At 48.5% G+C, this 15,326-nt stretch overlaps 1 protein-coding gene and 1 long non-coding RNA gene across 3 annotated transcripts in view; both read left to right on the top strand.

The window, feature by feature from the left end:
- Positions 1–15,326, top strand: part of paxbp1 (PAX3 and PAX7 binding protein 1) — a 49,870-nt gene that overhangs the window by 23,290 nt on the left and 11,254 nt on the right. Inside the window, 4 exon segments of the mRNA XM_046317133.1 lie at positions 5,119–5,230; positions 9,356–9,471; positions 10,767–10,966; positions 11,902–12,046. Of these exon segments, the coding sequence (XP_046173089.1) occupies positions 5,119–5,230; positions 9,356–9,471; positions 10,767–10,966; positions 11,902–12,046 (573 nt within the window).
- LOC124006945 lies at positions 1,678–4,124 on the top strand. 2 transcript variants are annotated; one of them, XR_006833849.1, is made up of 3 exons: positions 1,678–1,702; positions 2,831–3,110; positions 3,901–4,124. It is a non-coding gene; the product is annotated as an uncharacterized LOC124006945 (long non-coding RNA). The 2 variants fall into 2 exon arrangements; XR_006833848.1 differs by lacking the exon at positions 3,901–4,124 and adding an exon at positions 3,185–3,214.

Here is a 15,326-nt window from a genome sequence, read left to right as displayed (position 1 = left end):
CCAGGACAGTGAATGTTTCTGCATTAGGACAGTAGACCAGGACAGTAGACCAGGACAGTGAATGTTTCTGCACCAGGACAGTGAATGTTTCTGCATTAGGACAGTAGACCAGGACAGTAGACCAGGACAGTGAATGTTTCTGCATTAGGACAGTAGACCAGGACAGTAGACCAGGACAGTAGACCAGGACAGTGAATGTTTCTGCATTAGGACAGTAGACCAGGACAGTAGACCAGGACAGTGAATGTTTCTGCATTATGACAGTAGACCAGGACAGTAGACCAGGACAGTGAATGTTTCTGCATTATGACAGTAGACCAGGACAGTAGACCAGGACAGTAGACCAGGACAGTAGACCAGGACAGTGAATGTTTCTGCATTATGACAGTAGACCAGGACAGTAGACCAGGACAGTGAATGTTTCTGCATTAGGACAGTAGACCAGGACAGTAGACCAGGACAGTGAATGTTTCTGCATTAGGACAGTAGACCAGGACAGTGAATGTTTCTGCATTAGGACAGTAGACCAGGACAGTAGACCAGGACAGTAGACCAGGACAGTAGACCAGGACAGTAGACCAGGACGGTAGACCAGGACGGTAGACCAGGACGGTAGACCAGGACGGTAGACCAGGACAGTGAATGTTTCTGCATTAGGACAGTAGACCAGGACAGTAGACCAGGACAGTGAATGTTTCTGCATTAGGACAGTAGACAGGGACAGTAGACAGGGACAGGGACAGTAGACAGGGACAGTAGACCAGGACAGTAGACCAGGACAGTAGACCAGGACAGTAGACCAGGACAGTAGACCAGGACAGTAGACCAGGACAGTTAATGTTTCTGCATTGGGACAGTAGACCAGGACAGTAGACCAGGACAGTGAATGTTTCTGCATTAGGACAGTAGACCAGGACAGTAAATGTTTCTGCATTAGGACAGTAGACCAGGACAGTAGACCAGGACGGTAGACCAGGACAGTGAATGTTTCTGCATTAGGACAGTAGACCAGGACAGTAGACCAGGACAGTAGACCAGGACAGTAGACCAGGACAGTGAATGTTTCTGCATTGGGACAGTAGACCAGGACAGTAGACCAGGACAGTGAATGTTTCTGCATTAGGACAGTAGACCAGGACAGTGAATGTTTCTGCATTAGGACAGTAGACCAGGACAGTAGACCAGGACGGTAGACCAGGACAGTGAATGTTTCTGCATTAGGACAGTAGACCAGGACAGTAGACCAGGACAGTAGACCAGGACAGTAGACCAGGACAGTAGACCAGGACAGTAGACCAGGACAGTAGACCAGGACGGTAGACCAGGACAGTGAAGGGGTTGAGAGTCGTCAGTTCGGCTGATAATTATTAACTCGTATTTATAAATAAAGCACTATATCTGATCCTGGTGTCATGCAGAAATGGCTTTTTCATGAAAAATGTATTGCATATTTATTTAGTCAGTACAAATTGTGTGTTGGCTAGTTCAGTCAGGTGAATGATTTGTAGGCTTAGAGGTGGGGGCGTTGTCTAGAATTTTAGCCGGTTGGGGAGTAGTCTAGAATTGAGCCGGGTGGGGGTGTAGTCTAGATTTAAGCCAGGTGGAGGTGGGGGTGTAGTCTAGATTTGAGCCAGGTGGAGGTGGGGGTGTAGTCTAGATTTGAGCCAGGTGGAGGTGGGGGCGTAGTCTAGATTTGAGCCAGGTGGAGGTGGGGGAGTAGTCTAGAATTGAGCCGGATGGGGGAGTAGTCTAGAATTGAGCCGGATGGGGGGAGTAGTCTAGAATTGAGCCGGGTGGGGGGAGTAGTCTAGAATTGAGCCGGGTGGGGGGAGTAGTCTAGAATTGAGCCGGGTGGGGGAGTAGTCTAGAATTGAGCCGGGTGGGGGAGTAGTCTAGAATTGAGCCGGGTGGGGGAGTAGTCTAGAATTGAGCCGGGTGGGGGAGTAGTCTAGAATTGAGCCGGGTGGGGGAGTAGTCTAGAATTGAGCCGGGTGGGGGGAGTAGTCTAGAATTGAGCCGGGTGGGGGGAGTAGTCTAGAATTGAGCCGGGTGGGGGAGTAGTCTAGAATTGAGCCGGGTGGGCGTAGTCTAGAATTGAGCCGGGTGGAGGCGTAGTCTAGAATTGAGCCGGGTGGGGGCGTAGTCTAGAATTGAGCCGGGTGGGGGCGTAGTCTAGAATTGAGCCGGGTGGGGGCGTAGTCTAGAATTGAGCCGGGTGGGGGCGTAGTCTAGAATTGAGCCGGGTGGGGGCGTAGTCTAGAATTGAGCCGGGTGGGGGCGTAGTCTAGAATTGAGCCGGGTGGGGGCGTTGTCTAGAATTGAGCCGGGTGGGGGCGTTGTCTAGAATTGAGCCAGGTGGAGGTGGGGGCGTAGTCTAGAATTGAGCCAGGTGGAGGTGGGGGCGTAGTCTAGATTTGAGCCAGGTGGAGGTGGGGGCGTAGTCTAGATTTGAGCCAGGTGGAGGTGGGGGCGTAGTCTAGATTTGAGCCAGGTGGAGGTGGGGGTGTAGTCTAGATTTGAGCCAGGTGGAGGTGGGGGTGTAGTCTACATTTGAGCCAGGTGGAGGTGGGGGTGTAGTCTAGATTTGAGCCAGGTGGAGTTAGGGGGCGTAGTCTAGATTTGAGCCGGGTGGAGTTAGGGGGCGTAGTCTAGATTTGAACCGGGTGGAGGTGGGGGCGTAGTCTAGATTTGAACCGGGTGGAGGTGGGGGTGGTAGTCTAGATTTGAGCCGGGTGGAGGTGGGGGTGTAGTCTAGATTTGAGCCGGGTGGAGGTGGGGGTGTGGTCTAGAATTGAGTTGGGGGTGTAGCCTAGAATTGAGCCAGGTGGAGGTGGGGACGTAGTCTAGATTTGAGCCAGGTGGGGACGTAGTCTAGATTTGAGCCAGGTGGGGACGTAGTCTAGATTTGAGCCAGGTGGGGACCTAGTCTAGATTTGAGCCAGGTGGGGACGTAGTCTAGATTTGAGCCAGGTGGGGACGTAGTCTAGATTTGAGCCAGGTGGGGACGTAGTCTAGATTTGAGCCAGGTGGGGACGTAGTCTAGATTTGAGCCAGGTGGGGACGTAGTCTAGATTTGAGCCAGGTGGGGACGTAGTCTAGATTTGAGCCAGGTGGAGGTGGGCCAGGTGGGGAGTCTAGATTTGAGCCAGGTGGAGGTGGGGGGCGTAGTCTAGATTTGAGCCAGGTGGGGACGTAGTCTAGAATTGAGCCAGGTGGAGGTGGGGGGACGTAGTCTAGAATTGAGCCAGGTGGAGGTGGGGGGCGTAGTCTAGAATTGAGCCAGGTGGAGGTGGGGGGCGTAGTCTAGATTTGAGCCAGGTGGAGTTGGGGGCGTAGTCTAGATTTGAGCCAGGTGGAGGTGGGGGCGTAGTCTAGATTTGAGCCAGGTGGAGGTGGGGGCGTAGTCTAGATTTGAGCCAGGTGGAGGTGGGGGGCGTAGTCTAGATTTGAGCCAGGTGGGGACGTAGTCTAGAATTGAGCCAGGTGGAGGTGGGGGGACGTAGTCTAGAATTGAGCCAGGTGGAGGTGGGGGGCGTAGTCTAGATTTGAGCCAGGTGGATGTGGGGGCGGCGTAGTCTAGATTTGAGCCAGGTGGAGTTGGGGGTGTAGTCTAGATTTGAGCCAGGTGGAGGTGGGGGGACGTAGTCTAGAATTGAGCCAGGTGGAGGTGGGGGGACGTAGGAATTGAGCCAGGTGGAGGTGGGGGGCGTAGTCTAGATTTGAGCCAGGTGGAGTGGGGGGTGTAGTCTAGATTTGAGCCAGGTGGAGTTGGGGGTGTAGTCTAGATTTGAGCCAGGTGGAGGTGGGGGGCGGAGTCTAGATTTGAGCCAGGTGGAGGTGGGGGGCGTAGTCTAGATTTGAGCCAGGTGGGGTGGGGGGCATAGTCTAGATTTGAGCCAGGTGGGGACGTAGTCTAGATTTGAGCCAGGTGGGGACGTAGTCTAGATTTGAGCCAGGTGGGGACGTAGTCTAGATTTGAGCCAGGTGGGGACGTAGTCTAGATTTGAGCCAGGTGGGGACGTAGTCTAGATTTGAGCCAGGTGGGGACGTAGTCTAGATTTGAGCCAGGTGGGGACGTAGTCTAGATTTGAGCCAGGTGGGGACGTAGTCTAGAATTGAGCCAGGTGGGGAGGTGGGGGTGGGGACGTAGTCTAGAATTGAGCCAGGTGGAGGTGGGGGGCGTAGTCTAGATTTGAGCCAGGTGGGGACGTAGTCTAGAATTGAGCCAGGTGGAGGTGGGGGGACGTAGTCTAGAATTGAGCCAGGTGGAGGTGGGGGGCGTAGTCTAGAATTGAGCCAGGTGGAGGTGGGGGCGTAGTCTAGATTTGAGCCAGGTGGAGTTGGGGGCGTAGTCTAGATTTGAGCCAGGTGGAGGTGGGGGCGTAGTCTAGATTTGAGCCAGGTGGAGGTGGGGGGCGTAGTCTAGATTTGAGCCAGGTGGAGGTGGGGGGCGTAGTCTAGATTTGAGCCAGGTGGGGACGTAGTCTAGAATTGAGCCAGGTGGAGGTGGGGGGACGTAGTCTAGAATTGAGCCAGGTGGAGGTGGGGGGCGTAGTCTAGATTTGAGCCAGGTGGATGTGGGGGCGGCGTAGTCTAGATTTGAGCCAGGTGGAGTTGGGGGTGTAGTCTAGATTTGAGCCAGGTGGAGGTGGGGGGCGTAGTCTAGATTTGAGCCAGGTGGGGACGTAGTCTAGATTTGAGCCAGGTGGGGACGTAGTCTAGAATTGAGCCAGGTGGAGGTGGGGGCGTAGTCTAGATTTGAGCCAGGTGGATGTGGGGGCGGCGTAGTCTAGATTTGAGCCAGGTGGATGTTGGGGCCAGGTGGAGGTGTGTAGTCTAGATTTGAGCCAGGTGGAGGTGGGGGGCGTAGTCTAGATTTGAGCCAGGTGGAGGTGGGGGCGGGTCTAGATTTGAGCCAGGTGGAGTTGGGGGTGTAGTCTAGATTTGAGCCAGGTGGAGGTGGGGGCGTAGTCTAGATTTGAGCCAGGTGGAGGTGGGGGGCGTAGTCTAGATTTGAGCCAGGTGGAGGTGGGGGGCGTAGTCTAGATTTGAGCCAGGTGGAGGTGGGGGATCTCTGACCCGTCCTCAGGTCTCTAACCTTTCACCTGTCTCTTCCAGGTAAGGCTGTGATGGCTCCTAACCTCATGTCTGTTGACTCGTTTGGGAGAGACAGGACAGTCTATCAGGAGCACGCCAGACAGAGAAGGATCGCTGAACGGGAAGCCAGACGGTACGATGCTACGTTAAATACGTATATTCAGTCAGTTTAAATGTTTGTTTTTATTTATTTATTTCACCTTTATTTAACCAGGTGGGCCAGTTGAGAACAAGTTCTCATTTACAACTGTGACCTGGCCAAGATAAAGCAAAGCAGTGCGACACAAACAACAACAACAGAGTTACACATGGAATAAACAAACATGCAGTCAATAATACAGTAGAAAAGTAATAATAATAATAGTAATAATAAATAAAGTAATTATCTATATACATTGTGTGCAAAAGGCATGAGGAGGCAATAAATAGGCCATAGGAGTGAATAATTACAATGTAGCAGATTAACACTGGAGTGATAAATGATCAGATGGTCATGTACAGGTAGAGATATTGGTGTGCAAAAGAGCAGAAAAGTAAGTAAATATAAACAGTATGGGGATGAGGTAGGTCGAATTGGGTGGGCTATTTACCGATAGACTATGTACAGCTGCAGCGATCGGTTAGCTGCTCAGATAGCAGATGTTTAAAGTTGGTGAGGGAGATAAAAGTCTCCAACTTCAGAGATTTTTGCAAATCGTTCCAGTCGCAGGCAGCAGAGAACTGGAAGGAAAGGCAGCCAAATGAGGTTTTGGCTTTAGGGAAATGGCGTGAGGAGGTAAGGCAATACATAGACCATAATAGGGAAATGTTGAGGTGAGGGCTTCCTATCAGGAGAACTCCAGATGGGAGGATTGCAGAGCGGGAGACACGAGGGTACTACCCTTAGCTGACGCTCTAATCCCAAATGGCACAAATCAAATCAAATTTATTTATATAGCCCTTCGTACATCAGCTGATATCTCAAAGTGCTGTACAGAAACCCAGCCTAAAACCCCAAACAGCAAGCAATGCAGGTGTAGAAGCACGGTGGCTAGGAAAAACTCCCTAGAAAGGCCAAAACCTAGGAAGAAACCTAGAGAGGAACCAGGCTATGTGGGGTGGCCAGTCCTCTTCTGGCTGTGCCGGGTGGAGATTATAACAGAACATGGCCAAGATGTTCAAATGTTCATAAATGACCAGCATGGTCAAATAATAGTAAGGCAGAACAGTTGAAACTGGAGCAGCAGCATGGCCAGGTGGACTGAGGACAGCAAGGAGTCATCATGTCAGGTAGTCCTGGGGCATGGTCCTAGGGCTCAGGTCCTCCGAGAGAGAGAAAGGAAGGAGCGAATTAGAGAACTCACACTTAGATTCACACAGGACACCGAATAGGACAGGAGAAGTACTCCAGATATAACAAACTGACCCTAGCCCCCCGACACAAACTACTGCAGCATAAATACTGGAGGCTGAGACAGGAGGGGTCAGGAGACACTGTGGCCCCATCCGAGGCCACCCCCGGACAGGGCCAAACAGGAAGGATATAACCCCACTCACTTTGCCAAAGCACAGCCCCCACACCACTAGTGGGATATCTTCAACCACCAACTTACCATCCTGAGACAAGGCTGAGTATAGCCCACAAAGATCTCCGCCACGGCACAACCCAAGGGGGGGGGCGCCAACCCAGGCAGGATGACCACAACAGTGAATCAACCCACTCAGGTGACGCACCCCCTGCAGGGACGGCATGAGAGAGCCCCAGTAAGCCAGTGACTCAGCCCCTGTAATAGGGTTAGAGGCAGAGAATCCCAGTGGAAAGAGGGGAACCGGCCAGGCAGAGAGAGCAAGGGCGGTTCGTTGCTCCAGAGCCTTTCCGTTCACCTTCCCACTCCTGGGCCAGACTACACTCAATCATATGACCCACTGAAGAGATGAGTCTTCAGTAAAGACTTAAAGGTTGAGACCGAGTTTGCGTCTCTGACATGGGTAGGCAGACGTTCCATAAAAATGGAGCTCTATAGGAGAAAGCCCTGCCTCCAGCGTTTGATCCAGAAAAACACAGTTCTAGGGACAATTAGGAGGCCTGTAAACTTTGCCAAAACATTGTGACCGTAATACAACTGTAGGTATTTTTTTATATAAATAATTGACCAAATCAGAGAGGTAGGTAGGAGCAAGCCCATGTAATGCTTTGTAATTAGCAGTAACACCTTGAAATCAGCCCTTGCTTTGACAGGAAGCCAGTGTAGGGAGGCTAGCACTGGAGTAATATGATCACATTTGTTGGTTCTAGTCAGGATTCTAGCAGCCGTATTTAGCACTAACTGAAGTTTATTTAGTGCTTTATCCGGGTAGCCGGAAAGTAGAGCATTGCAGTAGTCTAACCTAGAAGTGACAAAAGCATGGATTAATTTTTCTGCATTTTTGGACAGAAAGTTTCTGATTTTTGCAATATTACGTAGATGGAAAAAAGCTGTCCTCGAAATGGTCTTGATATGTTCTTCAAAAAGATCAGGGTCCAGAGTAAACTATAGGTCCTTCACAGTTTTATTTGAGACTCATTGTACAACCATTAAGATTAATTGTCAGATTCAACAGAAGATCTCTTTGTTTCTTGGGACCTAGAACAAGCATCTCTATTCCCTATATAGTGCACTACTTTAGACCAGAGTCCTATGGCACCCTATTCCCTATATAGTGCACTACTTTTGACCAGAGCCTATAGGTGTCTAGCTGGAGCGCAGATAAAACATCTGAAATATCTTTTTAACCTCTGGGATATGTGGGACGGCGTCCTGGCCAACAGCCTGGGAAAATGCAGAGCGCCAAATTCAAATAAATTACTATAAAAATCCAACTTTCATTTAATCACACATGCAAGGTGGCAAATTAAAGCTACACGTGTTGTGAAGCCAGCCAACATGTCAGATTTGAAAAGGGCTTTTCGGTAAAAGCAAACGATGCTATTATCTGAGGACAGCACCTCTGTAAACAAAGAGAGAACATTTCAACCCTGCATGCACGACACAAAACGCAGAAATAAAAATATAATTCATGTCTTTGACAAGCTTCTTTTGTTGGCACTCTAATATGTCCCATAAACATCACAATTGGTCCTTTTGTTCGATTAATTATGTCTATATATCACCTCCAGACCCTTCTACCCTCCAGACCCTTCTATCCAGACCCTTCTATCTATAGACCCTTCTATCCAAAATGTCCATTTATTTCCAGACCCTTTGATCCAGAAAAACACAGTTTCCAACTTGCGCTACGCTACGTGACTACAAAATATCTCAAAAGTTACCTGTAAACTTTGCCAAAACATTTCAAACTACTTTTGTAATACAACTCTAGATATTTTTTTATATAAATAATTGATCAAATTGAAGACTGGATGATCTGTGTTCAATACAGGAGGAAAACAAACTGTAGCTTTCTGGTCACGCGCCTCTAATAGTACGCTTCAAGTGACCACCGTTCAAGATGGCTGTACTTCTTCATTCCACAAAGGAAACACATCAACCAATTTCTAAAGACTGGTGACATCCAGTGGAAGCGGTAGGAACTGCAGGAAAGTCGATTAGAATTCTGGATTCCCCATGAAAACATATTGAAAAAAAGTGACCTAAAAATAATAATCTGAATGGTTTGTCCTCTGGGTACCGCCTGCTAAATAAGCCCTGTTATACTCACAGACATGATTCAAACAGTTTTAGAAACTTCAGAGTGTTTTCCATCCAAATCTACTAATAATACTATGCATATCTTATCTTCTGGGGATGAGTAGCAGGCAGTTGAATTTGGGCATGCATTTCATCCGGACGTAAAAATACTGCCCCTGTCAACAAGAAGTTAAACTATACTGTCCTCTAGTGTTAAGTTGTGTGTCTCATTATACTATTAATGATTCTTAAGTATTACACTGCCATTCATTAACATTGATTGTCATTTTTGTGCTGAGTATCCAGTAACAAGTTTTGCATTTATTTTGGCATTGTCTACATGTAAAACAATTATGGAAAGATATTAACAGTTTTATAAATGTTAATTTTCTTGATGACTTTTGTTTGTTATGGGAGAATGTGTTGCTCGGTTTCCTTTACCATAAAAAAGATAAAGAAGAACTATTTTACCTCATAAATCAAATTGCGCTAATGGGAAAATGACATATTCATAAATGTAAATAAACTAATAAAAAAAAACCTGACGTGTTTTCTATAAAAAATATAAAAAAGTCGTGTGATTGGCTGACGTTGTTTGTGGGTGTGTCTAGAACGCGGCGGCGACAGGCGCGGGAGCAGAACGGGAAAAGGACAGAGCATCTAGAGGGGCTGTCCTCCGACGATGAGGAGACATCGACTGACCTCACATCGTACTGTCTGGAGAGAGGTACCTCCAGACCCTTCTACCCTCTCACCTCCAGACCCTTCTACCCTCTCACCTCCAGACCCTTCTACCCTCTCACCTCCAGACCCTTCTACCCTCTCACCTCCAGACCCTTCTACCCTCCAGACCCTTCTACCCTCCAGACCCTTCTACCCTCCAGACCCTTCTACCCTCCAGACCCTTCTACCCTCCAGACCCTTCTACCCTCTCAGCTCCAGACCCTTCTACCCTCTCACCTCCAGACCCTTCTACCCTCTCACCTCCAGACCCTTCTACCCTCTCACCTCCAGACCCTTCTACCCTCTCACCTGCAGACCCTTCTACCCTCTCACCTGCAGACCCTTCTACCCTCTCACCTCCAGACCCTTCTACCCTCTCACCTCCAGACCCTTCTACCCTCTCACCTCCAGACCCTTCTACCCTCCAGACCCTTCTACCCTCTCACCTCCAGACCCTTCTACCCTCTCACCTCCAGACCCTTCTACCCTCTCACCTCCAGACCCTTCTACCCTCTCACCTCCAGACCCTTCTACCCTCTCACCTGTCAGACCCTTCTACCCTCTCACCTGTGACCCTTCTACCCTCTCACCTCCAGACCCTTCTACCCTCTCACCTCCAGACCCTTCTACCCTCTCACCTCCAGACCCTTCTACCCTCTCACCTCCAGACCCTTCTACCCTCTCACCTCCAGACCCTTCTACCCTCTCACCTCCAGACCCTTCTACCCTCCAGACCCTTCTACCCTCTCACTCCAGACCCTTCTACCCTCTCACCTCCAGACCCTTCTACCCTCTCACCTCCAGACCCTTCTACCCTCTCACCTCCAGACCCTTCTACCCTCTCACCTCCAGACCCTTCTACCCTCTCACCTCCAGACCCTTCTACCCTCTCACCTCCAGACCCTTCTACCCTCTCACCTCAGACCCTTCTACCCTCTCACCTCCAGACCCTTCTACCCTCTCACCTCCAGACCCTTCTACCCTCTCACCTCCAGACCCTTCTACCCTGTCACCTCCAGACCCTTCTGTGCTCTGTTTATCTCCAGACCCTTCTACCCTGTGTCCTCCAGACCCTGTCTACCCTCTCATCTCCAGACCCTTCTGTGACCCTCTTACCTCCAGACCCTTCTATATGTTTATCACCTCCAGACCTAGTAGAGGGTTATACCTCTCATCTCCAGACCTGTTATAGTGTGATATGTTTATCTCCAGATCGTATAGTGTGATATGTTTATCTCCAGATCCTATAGTGTGATATGTTTATCTCCAGATCCTATAGTGTGATATGTTTATCTCCAGATCGTATAGTGCGTGAGAGTAAGAAGGTGTTTGAAGATGTGCTGGAGGATTTCCATTCTCTGGACAGTATCAAGAGTCGTTTTGAAGTGTGGAGACATCTCTACTTCACCTGCTACAGAGACGCTTACATCGGACTGTGTCTGCCCAAATTATTCAACCCCCTGGTACGACTACAGCTCATCACATGGAGCCCTCTACAGGTACGTGATAAGGGAGTGTGTGTGGGGACGGACAAAACTGGCCACAATTTTAATTTGACACACACAGGTAAACAAAACAAATCTCTCTCCCTCTCTCTCTCTCTCTGTGTCTCTCTCTCTCTCTGTGTCTCTCTCTCTCTGTGTCTCTCTCTCTCTGTGTCTCTCTCTCTCTCTGTGTCTCTTATCTGGAGAGAGTTATCTCTCTGTGTCTCTCTCCTGTGTCTCTCTGTGTCTCTATCTCTCTCTCTCTGTCTCTCTCTCTGTCTCTGTGTCTCTGGAGAGAGTTATACTCTCTCTGTGTCTCTCATCAACCTGTCTCTTATCTCTGTGTCTCTCTCTCTCAGGTCTCATCAACCTGTCTGTTATCTGGAGTGTTATACTCCAGACTGTATAGTGGAAGAGTTATACTCTCTCTCTCTGTTCTGTGTCTTATACTCTCTCTCTGTGTCTCTCTCTCTCTCTTATAGTGTCTCTCTCTGTGTCTCTCTGTGTCTCTCTCTGTGTCTCTCTGTGTCTCTCTATAGTGGAGAGTGTCTCTCTGTCTCTCTCTCAACTCTGTCTGTTATGTCTCTCTGTCTCTCTCTCTCTCTGTGTCTCTCTGTGGAGAGAGTCTATACTGCTCTCTAGCAGTGTCTCTCTGTCTGTCTATCTCTCTGTCTCTCTCTCTCTCTGTGTCTCTGTGTTATAGTGGAGAGTGTCTCTCTCTCTCTGTGTCTGTGTCTCTATCTCTGTGTCTGTCTCTCTCTGTGTCTGTGTCTCTCCAGACTAGCAGTCTCTCTGTGTCTAGTGGAGAGTGTACTGCCTCTAGCAGTGTAACACTCTGTGTCTGTTATAGTGTGTCTCTGTGTCTCTCTAGCTGTGTCTCTGTGTCTGTTCTCTCTGTGTCTCTGTTATCTGTGTCTCTACTGCTCTCTGTGTAACTCTTGTCTCTCTAGGAGAAGTGTGCTAACTTCGAGTACATGTTGTGGTTTGAGTCATTGTTGTTCTATGGCTGTGAGGAGCAGAGTGGGATGAAGAAAGGAGACGTGGACATCAACCTGTCTGTTATAGTGGAGAGGGTTATACTGCCAAAACTAGCAGGTAACACATCAACCTGTCTGTTATAGTGGAGAGAGTTATACTGCCAGACTAGCAGGTAACACATCAACCTGTCTGTTATAGTGGAGAGAGTTATACTGCCAGACTAGCAGGTAACACATCAACCTGTCTGTTATAGTGGAGAGAGTTATACTGCCAGACTAGCAGGTAACACATCAACCTGTCTGTTATAGTGGAGAGAGTTATACTGCCAGACTAGCAGGTAACACATCAACCTGTCTGTTATAGTGGAGAGAGTTATACTGCCAGACTAGACACATCAACCTGTCTGTTATAGTGGAGAGAGTTATACTGCCAGGCAGGTAACACATCAACCTGTCTGTTATAGTGGAGAGAGTTATACTGCCAGACTAGCAGGTAACACATCAACCTGTCTGTTATAGTGGAGAGAGTTATACTGCCAGACTAGCAGGTAACACATCAACCTGTCTGTTATAGTGGAGAGAGTTATACTGCCAGACTAGCAGGTAACACATCAACCTGTCTGTTATAGTGGAGAGAGTTATACTGCCAGACTAGCAGGTAACACATCAACCTGTCTGTTATAGTGGAGAGAGTTATACTGCCAGACTAGCAGGTAACACATCAACCTGTCTGTTATAGTGGAGAGAGTTATACTGCCAGACTAGCAGGTAACACATCAACCTGTCTGTTATAGTGGAGAGAGTTATACTGCCAGACTAGCAGGTAACACATCAACCTGTCTGTTATAGTGGAGAGAGTTATACTGCCAGACTAGCAGGTAACACATCAACCTGTCTGTTATAGTGGAGAGAGTTATACTGCCAGACTAGCAGGTAACACATCAACCTGTCTGTTATAGTGGAGAGAGTTATACTGCCAGACTAGCAGGTAACACATCAACCTGTCTGTTATAGTGGAGAGAGTTATACTGCCAGACTAGCAGGTAACACATCAACCTGTCTGTTATAGTGGAGAGAGTTATACTGCCAGACTAGCAGGTAACACATCAACCTGTCTGTTATAGTGGAGAGAGTTATACTGCCAGACTAGCAGGTAACACATCAACCTGTCTGTTATAGTGGAGAGAGTTATACTGCCAGACTAGCAGGTAACACATCAACCTGTCTGTTATAGTGGAGAGAGTTATACTGCCAGACTAGCAGGTAACACATCAACCTGTCTGTTATAGTGGAGAGAGTTATACTGCCAGACTAGCAGGTAACACATCAACCTGTCTGTTATAGTGGAGAGAGTTATACTGCCAGACTAGCAGGTAACACATCAACCTGTCTGTTATAGTGGAGAGAGTTATACTGCCAGACTAGCAGGTAACACATCAACCTGTCTGTTATAGTGGAGAGAGTTATACTGCCAGACTAGCAGGTAACACATCAACCTGTCTGTTATAGTGGAGAGAGTTATACTGCCAGACTAGCAGGTAACACATCAACCTGTCTGTTATAGTGGAGAGAGTTATACTGCCAGACTAGCAGGTAACACATCAACCTGTCTGTTATAGTGGAGAGAGTTATACTGCCAGACTAGCAGGTAACACATCAACCTGTCTGTTATAGTGGAGAGAGTTATACTGCCAGACTAGCAGGTAACACATCAACCTGTCTGTTATAGTGGAGAGAGTTATACTGCCAGACTAGCAGGTAACACATCAACCTGTCTGTTATAGTGGAGAGAGTTATACTGCCAGACTAGCAGGTAACACATCAACCTGTCTGTTATAGTGGAGAGAGTTATACTGCCAGACTAGCAGGTAACACATCAACCTGTCTGTTATAGTGGAGAGAGTTATACTGCCAGACTAGCAGGTAACACATCAACCTGTCTGTTATAGTGGAGAGAGTTATACTGCCAGACTAGCAGGTAACACATCAACCTGTCTGTTATAGTGGAGAGAGTTATACTGCCAGACTAGCAGGTAACACATCAACCTGTCTGTTATAGTGGAGAGAGTTATACTGCCAGACTAGCAGGTAACACATCAACCTGTCTGTTATAGTGGAGAGAGTTATACTGCCAGACTAGCAGGTAACACATCAACCTGTCTGTTATAGTGGAGAGAGTTATACTGCCAGACTAGCAGGTAACACAACCTGTCTGTTATAGTGGAGAATATCAGACTACACATCAACCTGTCTGTTATAGTGGAGAGAGTTATATCCTGTTGACTAGCAGGTAAACATCAACCTTCTGTTATAGTGGAGAGAGTTATACTGCCAGACTAGCAGGTCTCCATCAACCTGTCTGTTATAGTGGAGAGAGTTATACTGCCAGACTAGCAGGTAACACATCAACTCTGTCTCCCCCTAGTGGAGAGAGTTATACTGTCTAAACACATCAACCTGTCTCTTATAGTGGAGAGAGTTATACTGCCAGACTAGCAGGTAACACATCAACTGTGTCTGTTATAGTGGAGAGAGTTCCTACTCTGACTGCCAGACTAGCAGGTAACCATCAACCTGTCTGTTATAGTGGAGAGTTATACTGCCAGACTACTCCAGACTGTCTCCACATCAACCTGTCTCTCTGTCTCCCCCTCTGCTAGCTCTCAACCTCTGTGTCTCCCAGACTAGCAGTAACTCTCAACCTCTCTGTTATAGTGGAGAGAGTTCTGTCCACTCTCAGACTGTCTCCCCCTCTCAACTCTGTCTGTTATAGTGGAGAGAGTCCCTAGCAGGTAACTCTCTCTGCCAGACTCTGGTAACTCAACCTGTCTCTTATAGTGGAGAGAGTTATACTCTAACTGTCTCCCCTAAATATCACACAGAACACATCTCTCCATTTGTCTGTCTCCCCCTCTCACCAGAAATTAATCTCTCTGTCTCCCCCTCTCTCTCTCTGTCTCCCCCTCTCTCTCTCTCCCTCTCTCTCTCTCTCTCTCCCTCTCTCTGTCTCCCCTCTCTCTCTGTCTCCCCCTCTCTCTCTCTCTGTCTCTCTCTCTCTCTCTCTCTCTCTCTCTGTCTCTCTCTCTCTCTGTCTCCCCCTCTCTCTCTCTCTGTCTCCCCTCTCTCTCTCTCTGTCTCCCCTCTCTCTCTCTCTCTGTCTCCCCTCTCTCTCTCTCTGTCTCCCCTCTCTCTCTCTCTCTGTCTCCCCTCTCTCTCTCTCTGTCTCTCTCTCTCTCTCTCTCTCTCTCTCTCTGTCTCCCTCTCTCTCTCTCTCTGTCTCCCCCTCTCTCTCTCTCTCTGTCTCCCCCTCTCTCTCTGTCTCCCTCTCTGTCTCTCTCTCTCTCTCTCTCTCTCTCTCTGTCTCCCTCTCTCTCTCTGTCTCCCCCTCTCTCTCTGTC

This window comes from Oncorhynchus gorbuscha, linkage group LG20 (assembly GCF_021184085.1).
Source record: "Oncorhynchus gorbuscha isolate QuinsamMale2020 ecotype Even-year linkage group LG20, OgorEven_v1.0, whole genome shotgun sequence".
In the NCBI taxonomy this organism is placed as follows: Eukaryota; Metazoa; Chordata; class Actinopteri; order Salmoniformes; family Salmonidae; genus Oncorhynchus; species Oncorhynchus gorbuscha.
The sequence above is the reverse complement of the archived record's forward strand: the minus strand, read 5'-3'. Positions and strand labels throughout refer to the sequence as shown.